At 40.9% G+C, this 25,204-nt stretch overlaps 2 protein-coding genes, 1 long non-coding RNA gene and 1 other non-coding gene across 4 annotated transcripts in view; 2 read left to right on the top strand and 2 right to left on the bottom strand.

Moving 5' to 3' along the window:
- Positions 1-3,597, bottom strand: part of CASD1 (CAS1 domain containing 1) — a 28,316-nt gene extending 24,719 nt beyond the window's left edge. Inside the window, exon 1 of the mRNA XM_027639217.1 lies at positions 3,364-3,597. Within this exon, the coding sequence (XP_027495018.1) occupies positions 3,364-3,496 (133 nt within the window). The 5' untranslated portion in view covers positions 3,497-3,597. The remainder of the gene's footprint in view (positions 1-3,363) is intronic.
- Positions 659-24,792, top strand: LOC113945243. Its single transcript, XR_003527009.1, has 3 exons — positions 659-2,922; positions 24,052-24,218; positions 24,683-24,792. It is a non-coding gene; the product is annotated as an uncharacterized LOC113945243 (long non-coding RNA).
- Positions 8,274-8,347, top strand: TRNAN-GUU. The gene has a single exon. It is a non-coding gene; the product is annotated as a tRNA-Asn (tRNA).
- Positions 17,193-25,204, bottom strand: part of COL1A2 (collagen type I alpha 2 chain) — a 38,883-nt gene continuing 30,871 nt past the window's right edge. The window contains exons 41-52 of the mRNA XM_027639216.1: positions 24,672-24,779; positions 24,094-24,201; positions 22,570-22,623; positions 22,358-22,465; positions 22,120-22,173; positions 21,711-21,818; positions 20,996-21,049; positions 20,757-20,864; positions 20,133-20,379; positions 19,560-19,750; positions 18,217-18,459; positions 17,193-17,616 (exon numbers count right to left, since the gene is read on the bottom strand). Of these exons, the coding sequence (XP_027495017.1) occupies positions 17,470-17,616; positions 18,217-18,459; positions 19,560-19,750; positions 20,133-20,379; positions 20,757-20,864; positions 20,996-21,049; positions 21,711-21,818; positions 22,120-22,173; positions 22,358-22,465; positions 22,570-22,623; positions 24,094-24,201; positions 24,672-24,779 (1,530 nt within the window). The 3' untranslated portion in view covers positions 17,193-17,469. The remainder of the gene's footprint in view (positions 17,617-18,216; positions 18,460-19,559; positions 19,751-20,132; positions 20,380-20,756; positions 20,865-20,995; positions 21,050-21,710; positions 21,819-22,119; positions 22,174-22,357; positions 22,466-22,569; positions 22,624-24,093; positions 24,202-24,671; positions 24,780-25,204) is intronic.

The following is a 25,204-nucleotide window of genomic DNA, read 5'->3' as shown; positions in this document are numbered from 1 at the left end:
GGACTCATGTCTATTATGATCTGTAGAGCACTATCAATCCTTCCTCATTTAGGTTTTCAAGACAGGAGAATATCTGTATCTTGAGTTCATGACCCAAGCTTGGTTCCTCAGTACTCCATAATTACCCACAAATGAAACAATCCTCCATCTACAGTATGTTCACTGATGTAACATTCCAAACATCACACATTGTATACATTTTAAACAGAGAGACAATATTTCAGGTCAAGAAGTTACACCTTCCCTCCCAACTCCAGGTACTGAATATCTTACTGTTGCACTGAACAATATTCGAAAGCTCCTGAAACTCATTAGGAGAGTTACTGATGTCTGAAACCTTCCTTTAAACATAATAGCAGAAGTCACGGTGAGAAGATGAGGGAGGGGAATAAAACCAGACTGGAACAGCAGCCAAGAAAGTAAACTGGAGGTTACAGACCAGACAGTTCCTCCAGAAATGCCCAAGTCTGGCTTAGGAACAGAAATATCAGCTGAAGAACAATGCTTATATTAATATACCACACCCTCTTCTTAGCCAGTAATGAGATGTTAAAAGAAAAAAAACCAAAACACAACAAAAAAAATCCCCCAACCTAAAACCTGAGAAAAAGAATTCCAAGAGCCATTCTATACACAAAACACAGAACATTCTTCTTAAACTCTTCCTTTGTGTAAGTTATCCTTCCAAGATATTACCTTTTATGTTGGTATAGGTACACTACCGTATAGTTATACAAAGTGTATAATTCCCCTGAATTTTATTATGCTCATTATTCTAATTTATCATTCCTCAAAATCATGGTTATTCCACTGAAATCGTGAAATCTCTAAGTCTTCATTCAGCGCCAGAACAGACCAAGTTTCACAATGCTTTCTCTAAAAGGCACACTCTTTGTTTCAAAAAACTGGAAATTCAATTGTTCTCTATCATTCAAAATAAAAAAAAATGTAGTTTTAAAGAGAATCTACTAGTGTTGCCGGTGACCCCTAAATATAAGTTTCCCTGACCTTCCATAACCCCAGTCCAGCATTTTTTCATACAATTAACTTTAATACAGGCAAGTTTGACTGGGAATTGCATTGGGCAGTTCCTATCTATAATATGTACTTGCATGACTGAGGCCAAAATTAGCTGAAACCTTTACAGGTAATGACAATCAGACAAAAGAAAAAGTATAAAAGCATGAAAAACACAGCAATCCCTTCCCTGGCACGGCCCAGCTTTCACAGCCTGGCAACTTTGAGCCTGTTTGCAGGGCCACCTCATCCACCCTCTGCAAATCAGAATAACCTTTTTTGGGAGTATTTTTGGTATAAAATCTTGGTACAGAATGTCTTGTGTAGAAAAAAAGTGCTTTCTTCTGATAATTTTAAATATATTGCCTGCTAATTTCATTTTTCAGTTGATACTTTTTGTGTCATGACACAATCACAATGAATTTACCTTTCCCCAATAATCTGTAATATTTGAGACCGTTAACAAGCTACTAAGTTTCTGTCCAGGCTACAGAATTTCATTCTATCTCATTACTTCTTGTAGAGAAGCTGTTTGATTCTTCTGCTGTTTGTGTTACTCTTTTGTTCATGCTTTTCAAGTTCTATTATACCACTGCTAAGAGGAGGTGACCAACACCACTAACAATAAGTGAGGTGCCAGTTCACTTTAGTTGTGCAGTATCACAGCAAAATCTGCTTTTTTCATTAGTTGCCAAGAGTATTGTGACATTTGCTGGACTTCAGATGTCTGATATCACCGCAGGGCTGCAGAATGATTTCTCAAGCACCTCTGCTTTTATCTATCCTAAAAACTCTTCTCTGCTACAAATCTTCCACCCTCCTTTCCTAAACCACTCATTCTTCTTAATGTTACTTGTTCAAAGAAGCCCAAACTGGTGACTCTCTATTCTCTCTGACTTCCATGTCCTCCTACCTTTTAAACAACTACAGGAAAACCTCTCACCCTCTAATTGCTTCAAAAAACTAAAAGACTTAGGCAAAAAAAACTTGTTGAAAGGTTTGTAACAATCCATACAGACCATATCAACTAACATAAAGTCCAGTAGACTCTCACCATTTTGAATCTGTGACTCACCTCTCTAATTAACTCTCCCAAAATATATTGAAATTATGCATATTTTAGTTTCCCTGTAACCTGCTTGACATGGCAGTCCCTATTTTCTTAGGATGGTCTTGCCACCCTCCTCCTGTCTAGTTTTGTGACTCTCTTGTGCCTTAAGAACACTGCACAACAGGTAAGTTTAATTACCTCATGCTTGAGCTCCTCTAGAATTTAGTAAATGCTTGTGTCTTCCAACTTAACACTAGTCAGTTTATCAGACTTACTGACATGCCAGCCAGAGGGTGAACCTGGGGAATTGTATCCATTAAGATCCTTACCCCCTTTCCCATTTCCACAGCGAACAGCCTCAGCCTTGCCTTCCATGGATGCTGGCAGCAGGTGTTAGAACCCGACACCATTTGTCCTACAACAAGCAGAGCCGCAGTGATCTCTCTATGGATCAACTTTCTGATCTGCCCACAGAAACATTCCACATTTTTTAGCGTGACAAGGAAACAAGAAAATATTTCCTTCAGCATTTCCATTTGCATTTACGGATCACGCCAAGATTTGCTGCACCGAGGCCAAAACAATCCCGGAGAAGCGGAGCCGGCGGAGCTCCCAGCGCCCCGTGACCACGGCGCCCCGTGCACAGGCGGGCACGGTCACGGCTGCGGTCGGTCCCGGAGCTCGGTCACCGCCTGTTCCACGGCCACTGACAACGCGTGAAACCGAACAGCTCCTCGGCTCGCTTCATCCGCCAGCGCGGCCGGACTCTGTCATGTTCGAGGAGATGGTTCAAGCAGTGAAATTACATACACCAAGTCTCATACCAATTAAGACTTTAACCACTAATTCCTTAGGTAATTAATCATCCCGTAAGGGAACAAGTGACAGGGAAGAAGCCACTCTCTAGCCCTGCAGCTTCACCTGCCGCAGGCCGGGCCCCGGGAGCTGCGCTGCGCTCTCGGTGCAAACACTGCATCGCCACGGCCCCGCCAGCCGCGCTCACCCTCCTCGCCCCGCGGGGCCTCGCCCGGATGGCGGGAGCTGCGGTGACCCCCCGGTCGGGCCCCGCCGTCCGGGTCCCCGCTGTCCCCGCTCGTCTCCCGCCGACCTGCCCCGCCGCCCCGGCCCGCCGGGGAAGGGCCGCGATTGCCACCCCCCTCGCCGCCCCCCGACCCGCCACGGCTGCCCCGGGCGGGGAACCCGCCGCCCTCCCCACACGGCCGCGGTCCCGGGGCTCCGCCTCCCCTGCCCGGCACCCGCGGCCCCCCGCGGCGCGCCCGCGGCCGCCCCCTCACCTCGATAGCGGCGGGAGGCGGCGTGGCAGGCGGTGAGGAGCAGGACGGCGCCCAGCGCCAGCGCCTTGGCGCTCCTCACACTGAAGTAGTAGTTGATCTCCCGCTTGCCCCCGGTGTAGGCCAGCGCCGCCATCTTGGCTCCTCCATGACAACAGCGTGCGATGGGGCGGGCGGGCGCGGCGGGGCAGCACTGGGTCCCCGCCGGCGGCCAACGCGGACCCCGCCGGCTGCCGCCGTCCCCGCCGCCGCGGCCGAGAGCAGCCCCACGCCCCGCTGCAGCTGGGGCGGAGCCACCGCCGCCCTCCTGGCGCTGCCGGTTCCCCTCGGCCGCCAGCGGGCGGCCCCAACGCTCGACTCCCCGCCCCGCGGCCGCCGTGGGGCTGCGGTGGGTCCCGGTGGGTCCCGCCCTGCTCGGTCCGGGCCCCGCGGCTGAGGGGGAGGTGGTGGGGACCTCGTTGGGACCGTGATCCGTGAAGGAGTACACTGTGCGTGACGGCTGGCACTGCACAGCGAGGGCTTCTTGTTAAATAATGCGATTTTAAGCACTTGTCACTCTTCTATTGACAAGGGAGTGGTCATTCCAGGCTGGGAGACGCTCACTCCCTCTGAACGCGGGTAAGTCTACAAGGAAGTTGACACAATCACGGAATCAATAAGGTTGGAAAAGATGTCTGAGATCGAGTCCAACCTATGACCCAAGACCACCACGTCAACTAAACCATGGCACTAAGTGCCACATCCAGCCTTTCCTTAAACGCCCCCAGGGATGGTGATTCCACCACCCCCCCTGGGCAGCCCGTTTCAATATCTAACCATCCCTTCTGTGAAGAAACTCTTCCTAATGTCCAACGTAAGCCTCCCCTGGTGCAGTTTAAGACTAAGTCTTCTTGTCCTATCAATAGTTGCCTGGGAGAAGAGGCCAACCCTCATGGATTTAGCTGGATTTGAAGGGATGCATGAAATGATTGCTGAAATCTTACAAAAGGGAAATCCTGTTCCTCCACAAGCAGCTACCTGAGTCGTACCTGGGAAAAGATACAGGGCAGCAAATCCGGGCTCTGAGTCCAGTCCCTCAACAGCAGGGGAGTTGGGAAGCAGACACTGAAGCCACCAGGCCCAGAGCAGGACAAACTGTCACAGGAAAGACATTTCCACAAAATAAAGTAACCACATATAAACCATATAAACAAATACAGAACTTAGGGAAAGTGTGCAGTATGCAGTCAGATAAATATGGGAAACAAATATGGGAAATAAACAATGAGCAGTTGCCAAGCCTTGGGTGCATGATGAAGTACGTACTGTGCTAGACAGATTCCCTCAGATCCAGCAGAATTCTTTTCATTAGGATTGGCCAAAAAAAAATGAACAGAAAAAATGTTTGTTTTGCGATTTTTTTAATCGAACAGGTAAACAATAATAATGAACAATTTGGATTCTGAACACACAAAAAGTTCTGTTTTCATTTCACCAACCTTCCATTTCCCTGTCATTCAAGAAACACTACTCTGGAAGTTCAGAAAAATCATTGAATTTGATTATTCATTTAATAATAGATGAAAAAAATAACTGTGTGTGTGGGAAAAAACAGTGAAATATTTGAAACAAAAAACGGGAAGTCTATCCACTCAAGCAATGTTTTATTTTGAAATATTACCTGAAAAACAGAAGAATTTAAAGTATTATGCAAACACAATGTAATGTGCATGCAAAATTTGAGTTCAGGTATTCCTCTATTACTATATGTTCAATGTATTGATATTGATACGTTCATTTCCATCCAACCAATGTCTTTACTGTCTGCCAACATGTAATCTATATTTTTTTCTATTCAAGTCTGCCTGTTAATCACTTTCTCAGCATTGTTTTTAAATTATAAAAACACTATATTAAAATGCTTAGGTTTACTCTCAGGGATAGAGGGAGAAAAGGTATCCCTTAAACTCCCAAGTGTACTGATGGGTGGTTACTGGGTTATGTTTTTCTTAAAAAAAAAAAAAAAAGCAACAAAACCAAACTAAAATAACAACAAAAATCCAAACAAATCAACCACCCCAATTCTGGTTATAGTATGGGTTATTTTACTCCATAAATGAAAAATTCCCATTGATGCATATTTTTTGTCTCATATATCACTCAAAAAGCCAAGAATTTTCAAAGCCTTCATACTATGAACAAACTTTATTGTTTGTTAAAATATTTCTGTTAGTGCTTAGCTTTCTTTGTCCTCATTTCACATGCATTTTACACTTTAAGGAGCAATTTAAATATTTTTTAACACCTCTAACTGAAAACATTCACTAGAATGCTGGTAATTTACTCGTAAGTTAGAATAAGGTGAATGCGGAGGAATGGCAACTTTCTGTTCAATTCAGAAAATAAGTTTAAATTGGATAGATGTAATTTACACAGGTATAATTTAGATGAGATAGTTCTTCCTTTGATGCTTCCTGACTTCGTTTGGCAGGCTCAGTGTACATAGAAGGAGAACTTTGTGCCATGGGTCAGACCCGGCATGCACGTACAATTTTGCTGATAAGCTTCATTCATGGTAGATCTCCTTCAGCATTACAGCATTGCTCCATGTTCTGGAGTTGGAGCTGCTGTCCTCAGTCAAAGGCACAAGGCAGTCACAAGGACTGGAAACATGTAAGAAGATAAAATGGCTACTATAGTATAAAGTCAGCTATTATAGAGAGCTGGTATTTAAACATTTTCAGTCAGAGGAATAGTAGGGCATTCTCATATGATATTTTCCCTTTAGAGTTTTTATATGTTTATAAGAGTGTAATTGATTTTTCACAAGTATATATAGCAAGGAATATAAGCACCAGTGATGGAAGAAAAATTAAATTACCTTTAATCTAAAAGTTTCATGAGGAAAATATTCATGTGTTCATAAGGAACATACTATTTGTTGTATAACAATTCTAAACATCCACTGGTCAGATTATGTGACCAATACATCTGTTCTAGAACAAGAAGCAGTCACAACCATTGAGGCCATGCTGCTGAGAAAACAACTGCGTTGGGCAGGACACATCTCAAGGATGAAGGACCACCTCCTCCCTAAGATCCTGCTTTATGGTGAACTTGCCACTGGCTGCCACAAGAGAGGAGCCCCGAAGAGAAGATACAAGGACTCCCTGAAACAACATCTCAGCCTTGGCCATATTGATCACTATAACTGGTCTACTCTGGCCTCCAACTGGGAGGTCTGGAGGCACACCATCTATAATGCTGCTGATGGTTTTCAGAACACAGGGTCGCTCTCGAGGAGAAAAGACAACACAGAAAGAATTGTGTCTTGCAGAATATACCATCTAAGGAGTCTTTCTGCTGTGCCTTTTGCAACCGGACTTGTCTATCTCGTATTGGCCTTTTTAGCCAAGCGCGCTTGTAACAAACGTGGGTAGAGCCCTTCCCAAATCTTTGTCCACGAAGCCCAGCCATGATGATGATTTGTTATATACTATAACTGGAATATTTCCTACATTAACTTACAGGTTAAGTGTTGAATAATTAATTAGTAGGATTTACCATACCCCAAACCATATCACTTCTCAATTTGAATGGAGAAGCATTGCTGGATTGTGCTGGTCATATTGCAATTCCAGAAATAAAGCTGCATTTCCAACGTGTTCCTGGACAGTGTATTATTTTCAGTAGTGCAGCTTTTGCTTTGGCAGCTTTTGTGTACTCGCCAAATGATGGCATCAGACATTTTAACTGCTGAGTTTTCAGCCTCATAATGGCAATCAATTTTTCCCTAAGCGTCAAGTTTCCATGCGGTGTGTGCATGCATGGTAGTCACCTATTGCAAATATTTAATTGCATTAATGAAGAGGGAGTACAGATAGTAAGAAGGTTTTTTCTCAATGGACTTGTTCAATGAAGCAGTGTAGCCTGTGTACTGTTCCAGCCAAATGCTAAAACAAATATGCCCCCAAACCTGTAAGATCTTGGAAATTCTATCACAAATTACTGCTTTTACAGGTTTCTAATTTTGTAAAAATTATAAAAATGGTTCCTCAATAGTCTGTACTAAAGTCAAGCTGATATTAAGTGAAGTAGTTATGAAATCACACATATGAAGGCCATACTTAACTTTATCCCTAAGAGATAAATACATCTGCAGTTCTATAACATGAAGCTTAATAGTGTTTTTGTTTAGGGTTTCTGTGGGTATGAAACAGATGTGGATTGGAGGGATGAAGACAGGAAAAGGAAATAGGCAGACTGCAAATGCTTATGTCATCTGTCCCCTTTCATTAAGGACAGTCAAGGGACTACACCTTTCTGCATCACGGGTTGTGTCATCTCTGTGCAGCTACACAGTTCTGAGTCCAGGCTGGGACTCTGCTCAGCTCACTAATGCAGATCTATTTTTCTTTCAGCTGCTTAGATTCTTATCCTCAAAGCTTTGTATCCATCAGGGTTATGGGTTAAGAATTTTCAATTTAGATGAGTTTTTTTGGTATTCAGGTACAAATTTTTTCTATTTCCCCCCTCTCTTTTCTTGACCCCTGGTTGAGGGAAAATGGCAGTCACTGTTAGTTCCTTGTCAAATTGAGTAATTCTTTTTTTATCAACACTTTGTTTTCATATTGTTCCTCTTCCTGGTTTCCTCTTATGCTCCCAGATGTGCCTCCTTAACATTCAGAATTCTTTATATTTATGGGGCAGCCTTTGGAAGCCAACCCAGCCACTGTCCAAGCTGTGTTGCATTTGTGGAACATCAGAAGCCTTCTATTCTGGCTGCCAGCAATACCGATGCCATAGGATTACCATGTTCTCTTTTAGCACCTCTGCACTAAATGCCTGCTACTTGAAATCATTGTTTGTAGGGAGGTAAATTTATTTTGGAAGTGTATATTATATTTTATTATGAAATTTACAGGAACCAGGGAGTCTCTGTGGCGCAATTGGTAAGCGCGTTCGGCTGTTAACCGAAAGGTTGGTGGTTCAAGCCCACCCAGGGACGTGTTCTTTCCTTGCCTCTGCCATGGTGGGGGCTTGGAATCAGATCATCCTAACTATTCTACAAAATTTTGAACATTTAGAATTCTTTGTTAGCCTCGGGTTCATGGAAACCCTAGTTTGCTGAAGTATCAACAATGGATTAACAGACTAAAATATTTCCATGTGTCATTATTCTAAAATGAAATTGCATAGAAATGGTTTCATTTAAGAAGAAAATTGCAGTGTTCCTTGTTCTGTCATATTTGTTTTTCTGTATGGTGCTTTGTTGTGTTGCTGCGAGCTCTAAAGTGTATGTGTTTTATTTTATTATGTTGAAATGTAAACATATTTATACAAAATATCACCATGGACTACTGTGCCCCTCAGGCTTAGCAAAGATTTGTCATTTAGGAATTAACAGATAACTGAGTAGTTGTGTCACTTCCAGGAATTTTGTGTAAAAGCCTGGTGAGCTGGAATCTACAGGACAGCTGTTATTCTTTGCTTCTAGCTTTAAATGTCCTGTGCATGGCACACTTTAATAATTACTCACATGACAGTCATATGGATCTTAATTCTTTCGTGTGATGTTTTTGCTTATGCTTTAAAAACACTTGTACCTAGAACAAATCCATATGCAGTGAAACCACTGAAGTCCATTATCCTTCAGCAGCTCTCTTGTGGACTCTTTGCAGGAACTTCAGTGATAGGACAAGTAGTAATGGGTACAAATTGAAAGAGAGGAAATATAGGTTAGACATTAGGAAGAAATTTTTACTGTGAGGATGGTTAGACCCTGGACAGGTTGACCAGGGAAGTTGTGGATGCCCTGACACTTTGAGCACTGTCCTCCACAGAATGTTCAAAGCCAGATTGGATGAGACCTTGAGCAACCTGGTCTAGTGTGCATGGCAGGGGGGTTGGAATTAGATGATCTTTAAGGTCCATTGCAACCCCTAAACATTCTGTGATGTTGTGATTCTATTGAATGAGGCAACCCTTCTCTCACAGAGCTCTCTCTCCACAGGCCTGTTTTCATGGTACGTGCGAGAATTCAGTCTTTCTGAGATGTCTTCCTTTCCTAGTGCTGGAGCATAAGTATCTAAATACTAGTAAAGAGGCAATCAAAATGCTGCTTTCAAAGCTGAAGGCAAAAACTCCAGCATTCAGTCAACTTGGGAGCAGGAAGCTGACAATTACATGGTGAAGAGATGAGCCGATAGCCAAGAAAAAATTCTGGCCTTGATCTAGGTGCAATAGAGCTGCTAATAAAACCAGATAAGACCTTTGATATTGTCTGTTGGCTTTGACAGAGTGCTTCTACTCTTCAAATAAGGAGCAAGAAAAGCAGCTTCTAGTTTTCAGAAGGTGCCTCTGTGCCCTCCGGGTGGCAGAAGAGCGCAAAGCAACTTGGAAACGGAATACAAATTCCGGTTGGTTTTCAACACACTAGATTCAGATCGTATCAGATAATGAGTTTAAAATTAATATTTTTTTAGAACTTCATGCTATCCTAAATTTCAGAGCTTCAGATAGTAAAAGGCTACGAGTTTAACTGAAAAATCTATTACACTTCATAACCATGCTAAGAAACAGATGAAGGGTTCAGTAGGAACCAATGCAAATAGTCTTCATATTGTGTTTGGGCAGTGCATTGTCATGTGTGTGGCAAGGAGGTAAAAGAGTTTTTCAGACAAAACCCACAGAAAACAGCTGCTGAGTTGTTGCATATGAAATTTCCACAGTATTTATGTAGGGTTAACATAGAGAACAGATTTTTAGACCAAAAAAATTCTTCTGAAGCAGAGGGTAAGGAAAATATAAGAACAACGCTATGGACCTAAAAGGAAAGTGAGAGAGCAACTCAATCCAAAGGTCAGTCCTTGGCCCATAATTTTATTAAGAGTGGTCACATCTGGAATGGTGTACTGGGTTTCTGTGGCTAGGTTTTCATAGCAGGGGGGGCAACAGGGGTGGCTTCTGTTAGAAACTGCTAGAAGCTTCCCCTGTCCAACGGAGCCAATGCCTGTCAGCTCCAGGGTGGGCTTCTTGCCGCCATCCAAGGCTGAGCCAATTAGGAGTGATAGCGATGTCTCTGTGGTAGCATATTTAAGCACCAAAGTTTGTTGTGCAGATGAGAATTCCAGCCAGGGAAGAGCAGAGTGAGAATATGGGAACAGTGCAGAAGGAGGGGGAGGAGGTGCTCCAGATGCTGGAGCTGAGGCCCCTGCAGCCCATGGTGCAGCCCATGGTGGAGCAGCTGTGCCCCTGCAGCCCATGGAGGACCATCGGGGTGCAGAGTCCCACCTGCAGCTCTTGAAGAAGCCCATGCTGGAGCAGGGGGATGCATGAAGGAGTCTGTGACCCCTTGGGAGGCCCAAGATGGAGCAGGGTCCTGCCAGAGACCTACAGCCCATGGAGAGGGAAGCCCACGCTGGAGCAGGTTTTTCCCGGGTAGGACTTGTGGCCCCTGTGGGGGACCCACATCAGTACAGCTCATTTATGAAGGACTGCACCCCATGGAGAAGTGACCCACAGGACAGCAGTTTGGGAATAACTATTGCCCAAGGGATTGATTCATGGTGGAGAGGTCCATCAAGGACTGTCTCCCGTGGGAGGGACCCCACAGGAGCAGGGGAAAGACTCCTCTCTCTGAGCAGCAGTAGAAACAACAACTGACCATAAGCCTCATTCCTCATCCCCCTGCACCGCTGAGGGGGAGGAAGGAGAACATGGAAGGAAGGAGGAATGGAGGGAAGATGTTTAAGATTATTTTACTTCTCACTCTTTTGCTCTGATCCTGTTAGTAATAAATTTAAGTAATATCCCCACTTTGAGTCTGTTTCACCCATGAAGGTAATCAGTAAGTGACGTCTTCCAGCTGTTATCTCAGCTCATGAATCCTTCACTGTTTTCTCTTTTTCTCTCCTCTGCCCAGTTGCAGAGGGAGAATGAGAGAGCAGCTGTAATGAGTACCTGGAGTCCAGCCAGGATGAACCCACTACAAATGGATACCCAAGTGCTGATATACGGACAACAGTAAAGGCTATGGAGATGGTAATATCATTGTATACAGGGCCAGACAAACACTGCCCTAAACATGAGCAAGGTCTTAGAAACAGTACCGTTTACCTGCCTATTAAATGGTTAATCTGTGGGACATATGTAGTTGGGGGGTAGAAATGTAGCTCCTGAATCTCCAGGAGTGACAAAGAGCTCATGCTCCCAAAGCAGTTGAGGTCATCCCAACTCAGGAGGAGGGACATGAAATGCTGATTCCTCTCACCTGGAGACAGCCAAGGACATTTTCATCTGCAGGCACTAACCACCAGCTTGTCTTGCACAGGGAAGAAATTCTTAACATAACTCTTAAGCTATTCAGCAGATTGGATGCTACTAGTAAAACAACAGATTCAAAAGCTACAGGAACTATTTGAAACAAAGTATTTGAAGTCTGTACCCTGGAACCATACATGGAACCGAAAAAAGTTCAAAGGACCTATTGTATCTATTTGTATCTATTGTGTCTATTTGTATCTATTGTATCTATCTTGTTTCTCATGTATCTATAGCATATTAAAGTAGCAGAGAGAAACTATGGGGAACTCTTTGCTCCTCCTCAGAAGAGTAAGCAGAGGTCTTTAGGATATCATTGCAGAATCTGGGGAACCAATAACTTTGGGTATGCGCAGTTTCTGCAGGAATTGAAATTTCAGATGACTGTGGTAAACCAAACATGGTATAGAGACAGGTATAGCCATAACAGCAATGGATGCTCTTTCGAACTGAGGAATTAGTCTTATTCCCTGTTAAATGCTGAAAGATAAAAATAAACAAGAAGGTAAAAAAGACTATTAACCAGAAAAATTGTGAAAAACATTTTTCCCAAATAAAGGCTGGCTCTGTTTGGGTGACTCTTCTTGCCACACATTTTAGGCACTGTTGTAGAGAATTTACTGGGAATGGGGAGCAGACTCTAACACCTCAAGATGTTAAATACCAAATGTTACCAAAAGGTAGTGGTAAACCCTTTTGGATAAAATTGCCCAGAAGAACTTTTTATGGAGGAAGGATCTCAGCTCTAAGATTAGCTTAATTGGTTAGAGCATGGTGCAACTAATACCAAGGTTGTGGGTTTGATCCTTGTATGGACCATTTGCTTAAGAGTCGGACTTGATGATTCTTGTGAGTCCCTTCCAACTCAGAAGATTCTGTAATTCCATTAAGAAAAAAACCTTTCCTTTAGACCAATACAGAGAGAAGATAATTTCAGATTCACAGAACTAGACAAATGAAAGACTAAATTATTATTGTATTTTTTCCACCCTGAGTGAGCATGCAGTTTGCTACCAGAAGGTTTCCTGGTTTGGATGGGTGTTGTTCTGATGTGTTGATATATTTTTAGGGTGAGTTCTGAGTCTGATGTTTTGGAGAAACAGCCACAGGCAGTTCAGAATATTTGGACAGTAAAAATGACTGTGAATTCAGGAAAAAAAAACCCTAGAGAAATATTCTTCAGGGGCCAGTAATTAGCATGCGAGTCAGTAGGTGGTGCACAACGCCGGTGGAAATGCCGAAGAACTGCTCTGCTGTTTCACTAGGAGTCTTCAGAAATGGCATTTGGGAAAAGTTGTTTCATTTCACTCGAAGAACCAATTTCGGTAGCTAGAAAGCAATACAACAATATTGACAATAATTATTGGAATGAATTATATTTCAAATGCTTGTGTTCAACATAGCATTCAAATATATTTGTTTTGATAGCTGTATTTGTTTGTTTTGATAGTTATATTTGTCTTAATGAGAACCATAATTTCTTTAATAGTTGGAGAGTATACATAAGCATAGAATCATGTTTAGGAAATTTTGCACATGTAATACTTGTATTCCACCACCTGTTTTCCAGGAAAGGACAAATTTATTCCGTCCTTAGAATATAGACATACAGTGTTTTCTTTGTTTATACACCATAGATTGCATTCATTACATATCTGAGATTCATGGGAGAGCTCTATAGAAATTTAGTGGATTTTTAATGAGCTCAGAATGACGTGTGATTTAAACTAGATGAATTAAGGATTAATTCTGTTTACATGTCTACGAATTGTTTTATTTCAGTTTATTGTTATCTCATTTTCTTGAATTGTATACATGATCCTAATACTGTAAAACACTGTATCAAGTGGGTGATGGGAAAGCAGGTTCTAGGAGATCCTGTCTGAAACCACTACAGGAAAACTAATCAAAAGTCACATCAAAAGCTGCAACTTAGACCTGTGTGGTGGAAGTGTAGATCCATTAATCTGTTAATGCCATTTTGTCACTCATTTGTCTTACAGGAAATTCATCTGATCGTAGTCTTTAGCACAGTATTCATATTTTAAACTGATAAACACTGATCCTTAAGATAACTGTCAGTAGCTCATGATTCTCTTCCTGGTGAAGTAGGCTGCACAGTTACAACTGTCCCTTCTACAACCACTTTCAGGATTATGAGTTTCTTTTCACTTTGTGATGGTCAGATTTATGGGTTCTTGTTGCCTCTGTTTTTTGCCTATTTAGGCCATATTCATGCAAAAGTACCTGCTATAGAGAACCCAACGTGCTGCCAGCTAAGCCTGCTGCAATGGCAAACAGGGCCCAGGTAAGCAAGTTATGCTCAGGAGAAGTAAGGAAAAGGGAGACTGACTTCATCACCCCCTGGAAACTGCTGTTCTGTTTGATTCATTTTCACTTGAGTGATTCCCCTTTATCCAAATGATTGCCCTGCTTATTGGGATCACAGACTGACTGACTGAGATAGAGTTGTTTTTATGGAAATATATGCTTATAAAAGTGTAAACTAGCCTCAAGGTCTGTTGTCCATCACAGCTAGTAAAATTCAAGTGTCAAGAGGACAATGTAGCAAGCCCCGTTCATACATGCAGAGGCACTTTAAATGATTCTGAAGACTTTTTATTAAGATTTATGGATACAATAAGGAATATTTGCACTAGAGACATCAGGCTTCAGCTTAGATACGATTCAAAGGAGCTACTGGCAGGAGCCCTTTAACCTCTGTTTTTCTCCCAGGGAGATGGAGCAAGAGGAGCTCACTGAGAGAACACATTTATTGATCACATGGGTGGAGGTGATCGGTCTCACAGATTCCTGGGACAAGAAAGGTCTGAAAGCTGCAGTACTTTCATTTGCACAACTGTATCACAATCAACCACTGTGCATGTCAGCTGTCTCTCTACCCAGCTCCACACAGCTTCTCCAGTAATTCTCTTCTGATGCACTACAGCCAGGGCTTCCTGCAAACTTCGCCTTTCACTTACTTACTCCAGCTGTTTTCCTTTCCTTCCAGGTTTCTTTTTTTGTTACAAATGTAAACTTTAACCTATTTTATCCTTATTGTCTTAGCTAATTTATGCAAATGGTCTAGATATATTGCTGCTGATAATTAAATTCTCCAGAGATAATCCATATAGGTAGGCAGACCACTCCCAAAGATAATTAAGCTCCCTTTACCAGTTTATTCAACATTTTATATTCCCAAAATTAGACAATATGAAGGCTCCCTGCCTTGTCTGCCATTCACCTCTCTTATTTTCAGCTATGATCCTTGAAAGACAGTTTCTTCAATATTGTACATAGCATAAGCAAAATACTTGACCATGCAATAAGTTTTGATGAGCTCAAAACCTGCAGGCCAAACTTGGTGCTAATAAGGCTGGAAGTTGTGTGGTAGGCACTGTGTATTTTTTTATTTAATTTCCAGATGAGGCTGCTTTTGTGGCAAAAGTCTGAAAACAGAAGAATTTGGATGTTATCAATGAGCTGATAGAAAGGAAGTGTTTTCTGCCTAGCAGGACATGACATGGAATAGAAGATAGAGGAGAAATCAGAAGATGATAAAAAAGACAGTGTTTGCCCTTCATAGTCTCATTTCTAAGCCTCAAGTGTTCCTTTAACTGTGGTTTGGGGTTTTTTTCCCTCCCCAGGCAGCAAAGTTCCACCTCTCAGTCCTAGTAATAACCTTCGCATACATCCTAGCAGATTACATACACTGACAGATGAAATTTTATCTTTTCAGTCCTTGTAGGAATTTTCTGGTTTGCAGTTAATCTACATAAGAAAAGAAACTCTTATATTTTAAAACACTGAATTATTTTCTTTTTATAACAACAACAAATTTTATTTTGAAATAGTAAAATAATATTTGAAATATGAACTCTTGAAGAATCATCATCATCCAATGAGTAAAGGCAGGTATTTACCTGCAGTATGTTTAACTTAGTGAAGAAAAAATGGGCTATATTTTATCACAGAAATTCCCCTTTTTACTAATGCCTCACACAGCTGCAGACACGTAGCAGCTGCACTTAAGGTCATGTTTTGATATTTGCCCTTTTTTCTTATTCAGTTCATTGCAACCAAGACAAAAAATGTCTTTAGAAACAGTTTTTAGTGCTTATTCCTCCTTGCAACATTTGGAGCTGCCTTCAGTCACTCCACTGTTAACCTTTGGAGTGGTGCTTTCTTCAGGTTACAGGGACTTTATTCTGGATATTTTCTTCATGCTTCCCTTTGAGAGTTCCTGCTGACTAAGCCTGTCTCATCTCTCCCCTTACCTACTTTTGCTGTTGTCTTCATGGGCCTCTCTGCGTTGTCCCAAGCATGTTCTCAATGTTCCAAAAACAGGGCTGTTGGAATTGCAGATCATTTAGTGCTTTTAGCACTCTCTTAAAAGGTCTCAGAGAAGAACAGTCTTTGCTTCTTGTGGTGTCTTTTGTGAAGGTAAATTATTAAGGTTAGCAACAGTAGGTAGTTCTGTGTCTCATACAGAACCAAATAAGGACCTAACAAACCCTGAGCTTCCTGACAAGACAACTAAATTCGAGATTCCTTTCACAGAATTCTGCACATCTTTTCTAAAGCACACAGGGACAGTTCTGCTGATTACAGCACAGCACCAGCCAGCACAGCTCTCTCAAGAGCCAAGAGCTTTCTCTCTCCAAGTGTAAGACAGAAGCTTCATTTTCCTTCTGCCTTTAAGTGAGATCATGATCTGTCTTTCAGCCATTAGTCCTGCTTAACTTTTGGAAAAAAGGAAGAAATTATTTCTGCTTCTGAACTTCTCATACTATGAGGCACAGAGTTACTGAGTGAGTTTCTTGGGATCTTTTCAAAAGATGCTGTTGAAATGAAGAGTCAAGTAGACAATCACACCCTTAAGAAAGTTGTAAGCAGCCTCCCAAGACTTTAAGCAAATGTTTTACAGCAATGGGCTAACAGAGTTACAGCAATGAAAATGTATTGTAAAATCTGGGTGTGAGCATCTACCACTGCATCTAAGCAAGTAACTTAACTCATTAAATACTTTCTTTTGGAACACTGGACATGCTTTATTTCATTACTTTTTTCACAATTTATTTAGACATCTCACATATACAAAATACATTTTCTTTCTTTTTTTGAGAAATGATTATTTTTTTTTTTACCCTTTGTAGAAGATGGAAATGAGATTTGAAAGCAGGAGCAACCTGATTTTGGAGGAAGAGGACAAAGGTGAGGAAAAGTGATCCACATGCTTAAGCTGTGGGTGAGACAGGACATTCTAAGTTTTAAGACAGACTTCAAAGAAACAAGAAGCAATACTTTAAATGTCATTAGCACCATTGAAGTTCAAGTATTGGAAAGATACTCTGTAATTACGCAATTAGCACCACTGTATTTTGAGTGGAACTGAAAGTACCCCAGATTGTATGGAGAAGTTCCTACAAAAGATGTGGATCACACTTGATTCAGTGTATGAGGTAGTTTAAACCTTTGGAAGTTGTGGATTTAAACTTCCTCTGTGGAAGATATTCAAAGGCCACAAATGGTGCAAACTTTCATGACTTTTTATTTTGGTTTTTTTTTTTCTTTACAAAGGTTGACATTTCCCAAAACAAGGTGTTAAATCTTGAAAGACTTCCAAGTCCATTTGGGGCTGTATTAAATTTCATTGCACAATTCTCCAATCAGTTCTTCTCCTTCTCTTTCGCCCAGAGTTTAAGCAAGTAGATGAACAGAAGAAATGGAAGGAGTCAGCTTTCATTATAAAAAGAAATGACAAGAGAATAATTTGGGAGAGGCTTTAAGTTAATTTTAGTTCATTCATTTAAAACAGACTGGGCCAACGTCCACACTGAATTCTTGATCAGCGCCGCCAATATCCAAAGGTGCAATGTCAAGAATGGGCAAGCGGGATGGCTTATTTGTTCTGTATTCAATGATCGTTTTGCCCCATTGGTTGTTCTTTCTCTGTAAGACAAGATTCATTACAATTGTTATTGCATTGTTCATAGTATTAAGTAATTGTTTCACCTGAATGGATAATTTCTGGAAGAATTTTGTATTCATTTGCTTCCATTGTTCGCAAATCAGATACCCAATATCCAACAATTTAGATCTCTGACACAGATAAAATATTTACTTGAACCTTCTGAAGTTGTATATGTGATGCTCTACATAAACTGCTATTATTAATTTATTTACACTGATGTTAAATCCACGAAGAACCCTGCCTGAGAGTTTCAGGACTTAAAGATCCTGCCCCTTCTACAGCTTGTGCACTGTTTTGTCATCAGTCTTCTGCTTACACAGAATTTGGATCTTGTCCCTATGAGAAGCTTTTTTTTTTTTCTGCCACACTGCACAGTACAAGGTAGGATTTGTTTGTAGCCCAGTCCTTTCCACTTGTTAAGGATCTGGACCAGCTGGGTTTGTAGGCTATTTGTCTTCATTGGGTAAAATTTTGCTGGTCTGACTGATTATTTAATTCTAAATCAAAGCACGACTCTGTCCCCAATCACGTGCTTAAGCATGGACAGTCAATGTGCCCATGGTTTCTGCATTACTTACAGAGCATCCATCCTCGAGAACACTGAAAGTGAATCTGCTGTTGCCTTCAGCTCGTAGTTCAACATCATTGGATCCCTGCAGCATTACAGCCTTTTTAAGGTTGCCAGTTTCTGCATCCATGTAGGCAATGCTGTTTTTGCAGTGGTAGGTGATGTTCTGGGAGGCATGGTTGGCCAGTAGACGCATGAAGGCAAGTTGGGTGGCCATATCTTTTGAGGTCACTCCTTCACTATTGTATTCAAACTGAAAAACAGAGAGGAACCCAGTCAGTTGTATTGCTGGGGAAAGAAGGATGTTTGTAATGCAAGTGTGTGATAGTTGCATTAAAAAAAAGAATCACCTAAGTCTGCAGTCACTTGTCTATTGCAATTTCAGAGCTAAAGAATATCAAATAAAACTAGTAGGAGGTAGACTGACAACCTCCACGAGTGGAGGTAGTTAAATTATAGAACTCTGTTCCGAGATATGGTGTTAACAGTTTACGTGGATTCAGAGACAAGAGCAAATAAGTTCAAGGAAGACAATTTACTGTTTCCACAGATACACAGAAACATTGCCTGTCTCAAGAAAACCCTGAATCTTTTTATTTTTTGAATCTAATAGAATAGTGTCTGTGGATATTACAAATGTTACCTCATTCCTAAATTCTTTTTACAGCATCTACTTTTAGCAACTGTAAGAAATGGGACCCTAGATTGTTTTGACCCAGTGGGATCAATCTAATCTTCTAATATTAAAGATCTTGGACACTTCAATTTCATCAAAAGATCAACTCAATTTAATTTAAGAATTATGTAATTGGACCTCCTTAGCTGTACAAAAGTGATTTATTTGCAACTGGCTGGGACAGTGTTTAATGTGCAAGAAGACATATTTCTTGGTTTTGTTTACACTGATAATTCTGAATGTTATGGTGGCATACAGTGTGGATCTGTGATGTGTAATATAAATATCTCTCCATGAATAATGTAGTATGTAAAAACATCTCCATTAAAAGAGTAAGCAAATTTGGGTTTCTTACTTTTTCAGAATTTCTGGACTGTCTTTATACTAACGTACCATATTCCAGTCCAGGTTTCCCTCAGCAATAGCAATTAGTCATGTTGAATTGATCATCAGTAGACATCAAGAAATATTAGAACAATACTGAGAAATACTTTTAGCAAACTGTGCCCTAAACCAGAACCAGAGCTCTGTGCCCTTGAGATAAAAGGTTGTCCCTTTTCCATATTTCTCCCTAAGAGAGTTTAATTTATCTGCTTGCTTGCTTGCTGAGAGTCAGTGAATTGGGAACTCTTCAGACAGTGTTATAGAAAATAATCATCCTCCCATACATCACTTACCTGGCTGCCACCATTGATAGTTTCACCAAACCATACGTGCTTCTTGTCCCTGGCATTCTTGTTGATATACCAGTTCTTAGCAGGAATATGGTCAGGGTTGGCGTGGATGCAAGTCTCACCAGTGGCAAAGTCACAGTATACTCTAATGGCATCTGCAGAGCAGCCTTGGTTGGGATCAATCCAGTAGAAGCCTGCCATTGAGGAAAGAAATGTGGACAATAGTTCACCTTTCCATTCAGTTCATATTCACTTGTCTGATATAGGAACTCAGAGAGAGGCCATAAATATCACAGCTAGGAACAATATTAAGGTGATAAGCGGGATGCATAGATATTTTGGATTGTTAATGTATAAGCAACTGTATTTGAAATCTAGGGTTAAGTATTTTTGCATTATTTTGAAAAATTTTTGGAATAATGTGCAGCAATAGCAATAAAGAGCTTTTCAGAATGTATCTATACATTCTGAAAATAACTGCAATAACTTCTTTGTCACTTAGTATTTTTGCCAGGTGGCCGAGGATGCCATTCAAAGAAATGAGCCAGAAAGGGCAAATATCTGGCACCAACATACCACTGCTCCATTCTGGGTGGCTAAGTCTTAGGTCACGACAAGTGCGAGCTGGGTTCTTTTTGGAGCCTTCTGGGGTCAGCAGGGTCTCAATTTGGTTGTTCAGTGTTTTCAGAGTGGCATCAACTTCATAATCCTTGGGTCTGAGAGAAGGCTGATCAGCCCGGTAGTATTCCGCATCAAAGCCAACTTCATATCCACCACCATTGGGACCAGGGGGACCAGGGGGACCAGGAGGTCCAGGAGGACCCTAAAGTTTTTCAAAAGCAGAAGACAAGAGGCATTCTGTTAGACATATTTTTCTCTCCATTAAATACTTCCACACACACATAGTCCTACTTAACTCCTGACACCCTTAGCTCTAATCGGAGGCAGCATATATGGACTTGCCCTGTGGTGATTGCTATGGGGCTGAAACAGTGGAAGATGCACAGTGTAGGACTACCACACCTCTTTTGTGTATTTGCTGTCTGGTTGTAAGGAGTGAATAAGGACTTCAAGTTTAAACCTAATAGGGAAATGCTTCAATATTTTTTTAAAATAAATAAACCCACATATATTCCTACACTGCTAGGCTTCTAGTGTGACATAAATGTATTAAATCAGAAAAATAAGAGTTATACTCACAGCAGGACCTTGGCTACCATGAGAGCCACGCACACCAGCAGGGCCAATAGGTCCAGGGAGACCATTACGACCATCTTTACCAGGAGGACCAGAGGGACCAGGTGGACCCTAAAAGAAAATTTGAACAGTTTAATGATGGTAAAAACACTGCAAATAGAGATTCATAAAATTGGAGTGTACATATATATTGCACAAAAGTAATGGGAGAATTATTAGAATATGCTCTGAAATTCACATACCCTTGGGCCAGCAGGGCCATTGTTACCAGGAGGACCTTGATCACCGTGCTGTCCCTATTGGGAAAGATATATGCATAGTCATTAAAAAGTGCAGTGGCACATGTTTGTATTTGCATATTCAAGAAGAACCTATAGTTAGAGAAAGGTATTTTAGGGCTAATTACATTTATTAGTGGAGTTGGGATACAAAATGCTTGTTTTGGGAGGGAAGGAGAAAGGGTGTAAAGAGGTATTTAATGGGATAACCTATAAAATTCTCTATATTGTTTCTTCAGGTTTTCAGAATTCCCGAAAGGCAATACCTCAATTTAAAAGGGAAGAAAATTCATAAATTACTTCTGCTTCTCTGATACAGAGGCTTTACAACTTCTGGCCAAAATAAGAAATAAGACTAAAACAAAGACAGAGGTTTTTTTAATTCTGTGCTAGCCAAATGCAGTTAAGTTTCAAGGCAACTAATAGTACTCATAGTTCTAAAGCCATTAAAATAATTAATTATTAAAATTATTAATAAAAGCCTATTAAAATTTGCCATCTTATATGAAGAGCATTGAGTGTTAAAGAGACACTTAATGGCCTTTGAAAGATGATGCAGAATGGAGTAAGTGGTATCAATCTGCTGGGTTGTGCATATATAATTCCACCCTAGGGTGACTTTATTTCCTCTTTTTTTTTTAACTCTTTATATTCAAAATCCTAAAAATCAATTACTTACAGCCAGACCAGGAAGACCCTGTAATCCATTGTGTCCCTTCAAGCCAGGTAGACCTCTAGGACCCTTATCACCAGGTAGACCTTTCTCACCACGTGGACCTTGTGGGCCCTAGGAAGGAACACAGTTGTCAGAGGAATAAGCATAAACACTCTATATTATACCATAGGTTGCCCCAATATGTATAAATTGCATCCTGTTAACACAACCAGGAAAAGTGCCAATCCCAAAAGTTTCAGGACCGGTCCCATAAGAGAGAATGCTGATTGAGATTCTAGATCCATAAATATTTACAGGTCCTTAAGCACTACTTTTTGGGCCAGTATCTTCAGCAGAGTCACAAGTCCTTATTAATAAAGTATGTTTTCTCTTCTTGCATCAATGTGGTGATGTATTTAAAAATCAGACTTACAGCAAGACCTCTTGGACCAAAAGCACCAGCAGGACCGACAACACCAGCAGGACCCTGAAACAAGAATAGAAAATGCATGGCACTGCTGTATACTATTCTAATGAAGGTTCCATGCTCAACACATTTCTGCAGAAAGTAATTATCCACACACTATAGAGGTGTGAGGTATTTTATATCTGATGGACAAATCTTAGTCTTCTTAGACCTTAATAAAAAAATTAAGGTTTCATCAACTTACGGGTTCACCACGGTTTCCAGGCTTTCCAGAAGGACCAACTTGGCCATGAGGACCAGGAGCACCCAGAGCACCACTGGGACCAGGACTACCAGGAGCTCCGCGCTCACCCTGGGAACAAAGGAACACAACAGGAGAGACAGTGTGTTACTACTGACTTACACATATTGGAATATTTCTTCCATGATAATGAAATAAAATAAAAAAAAAATTACCTTGAAACCAGGAGCACCATCACGGCCTGGAGGACCATCATTTCCAGGATTGCCCTGTTAAAACACCATGAAAAAAATATCAAAGTCCATCACCTTTCATCTCACATGGAACTGTGTGTCAGACTAATTGCTTCCAATGACAGTAAGAAGACATTGAATGGGATAGTATTAAACTTGAAGACAAAAAGGTCTTCCTTATAGATACTGTTCTCAAATCCCTTGCATATATTAATTTTCTCAGAAAACTAAATTACTTCGCTGTAGTACTTCACAAGGTTAAATGGCTTCCTTTGTGAATGTTAATCTCACTTCACCTGTTTTACTGTGTACAGAAACGAACCTTTTCCCTCAGAAAATTCCAATAGAAGAGAAAGTTTGTTTCTTTTTAATTATTATTCTCTGTTCTCTTTGAGATCCTGCAAGTTTCAGGACTTGCAGGTGCCCTGCATTAAAAATACTTCAGGTTATAAAATATGCTTCCCTTCCCTTTCCCCTTCAGGGAAAGCTTTATATAGTTCTCCTAACAGGAAACAAGGCAATGTGTTAGTATTTTACTTGAACTGTTCTCAAAGTGTAAGTCATGTATAGCCACTGTATGGATTCCCTGCTTTAAGGTGAACTACTAACTTGGATGGTTAAATTAAATGGATAAGTTCATTTGCTACTCTACGAAGGTGTTGGAGCAGGACTCTGTCCTTCAAGTAATCACCCACAAGGCAGGATGTTAGAGGGAACAATTTGTTCCACTCCAGTGTTCCTACATTCCCCCTTCTGCACAGGGCTCACGTCACCATTGTGCCTTAACCTGCAGTTCAGCAGTACCTGCCACACAGGCCAGAGTTGGCTCTGTAGTGTTTTTACCCTGCAAATTTACTTTACGTTTTGTGGAGAGGGAATGCACATTGGGAAACACTGTGTAGCTCAGCCACAATGTTTAAGTGTATATGTTTTGTGAGGACTCCAAAACAGTGCTGAGTGTTGCAAAACACCAAAAACTGAATTACAACATTTTGTGTAATGTGCTTCATAGGCCTTCTGAGTGGGTCTTAATTTTAAAAAGCTCTGTCTTTAATACCATGAATCACTAGATACCTCAAGTAAAAGTGACTGCAATTTTTATACTTCCCTGAAAGATATGTATAATATGCCTTACATGATGTTTAAGAAAATTTGTTGATAAACAAGGCTTTTGTGATATATTCTTTTCTATAGCCAAGGTACGTCCCCTGGAATGTACTATTTGTTCTCAGTTCCAACAATGAAGTAATCTTTTCCCCACTCCAAAAGATTGTGATAGTGACTCCAGAATGTATTTCAGACATAACTTGTGCCTTGAAGAATTTGTCGCCTAATTGGGGATGGGAATCTATGCCTATAAAAATCCTGATATAATTTTCTCTGAAGACATTGCAAGGTACAAGTTTGCTAGCAGAACAATCTCCAGTTCCATCCACTTTTTCTGTGTATTTGTCTTTGCCTCAGAATAAAAGAAAAGCAACCTGAAGTGGAAATAAGACAGCTTACATCACGTCCAGCTTCACCAGGAGCACCATTTGGACCAGGAGAACCCACGGGACCAGAGGGACCACGGGCACCAGGAGGACCAGAAACACCCAGGGGACCAGGTTCACCCTAATATAGGAACAGTGGTAACAAAATGTGACATTATAATACAACACAAACCAGTCTTACAGAACTTTTGTCCTTTATCTAAGAGAAACTTTTCTCTGCAACCAGTTCAGGAAGTGAAAAAGAATCAGGACACGTGAAACATATATAACTATATCAAATATTATCTTCATTCTAAATTTTACTATCAGAAACCTCTGATGACAGTGAGAAATATGCTCACTTACTGACACAAGTCTTGTTTGTCTGCAACAAGTCATAATTTCTTCCATTGCTCTAAGTCTGTTAGGTTCATATCTTCTGTCTCCAGCAGCAATGGAAAGAGAAGAATCTACATCTCTTTTTCCCTGGTTTCCCATAAGAGTGGACCTCAAGTGGTTTTGGTTTTTTTTGTTTGTTTTGTTTTGTTTTTTGGTTTTTGGGTTTTTTTAACACATTATCTGTTTAAAGCAGTTTACTAATCATATACTCACTGTTGCTCCAGAGATGCCTGGAAGACCACGTTCTCCCCGAGAACCAGGCAGACCAAGAATACCAGGAGCACCAAGAATACCCTGAGGACCTGGGGTACCGGGAGGACCCTGTGATGTGAAGAGAATAATTTTTATATTACAAGACAATAATAAATTTAACATACATATCTGTCAATGATACTGAAGATTTCATTCTCAACTGCAACTTCTGCAGATCACAGAAGACATTTCTATAATTTTTTTGTTGAGAAACAATGGGAGTATTTCACAGAGGTGCTCCCTTCAGTAAGACAGAAATGTGTATGGCCTTAAAAAAAGCCAGTAATTCAGATGTGCAAGCTTAAAGATACTCAAAATTAATTAATTTATTTGCATAGTTCTAAGTCAACCTGGAGGAAGACAACTTTAACATCATGATCCCCACAAATCAGAGTTTCTGATGCAGATATGAATTGAGATTGTTCTAAATGGATGTTCACATGTTCCCTTTTCCATCCATGATGATCAATTTCAGAGCAGGAGACTGCTCCCCT

The sequence above is a fragment of the Corapipo altera genome, unplaced genomic scaffold (genome assembly GCF_003945725.1).
Source record: "Corapipo altera isolate COAL_440 unplaced genomic scaffold, ASM394572v1 44, whole genome shotgun sequence".
Lineage (NCBI taxonomy): Eukaryota > Metazoa > Chordata > Aves > Passeriformes > Pipridae > Corapipo > Corapipo altera.
This window is presented reverse-complemented; position numbering and strand designations above follow the sequence as displayed.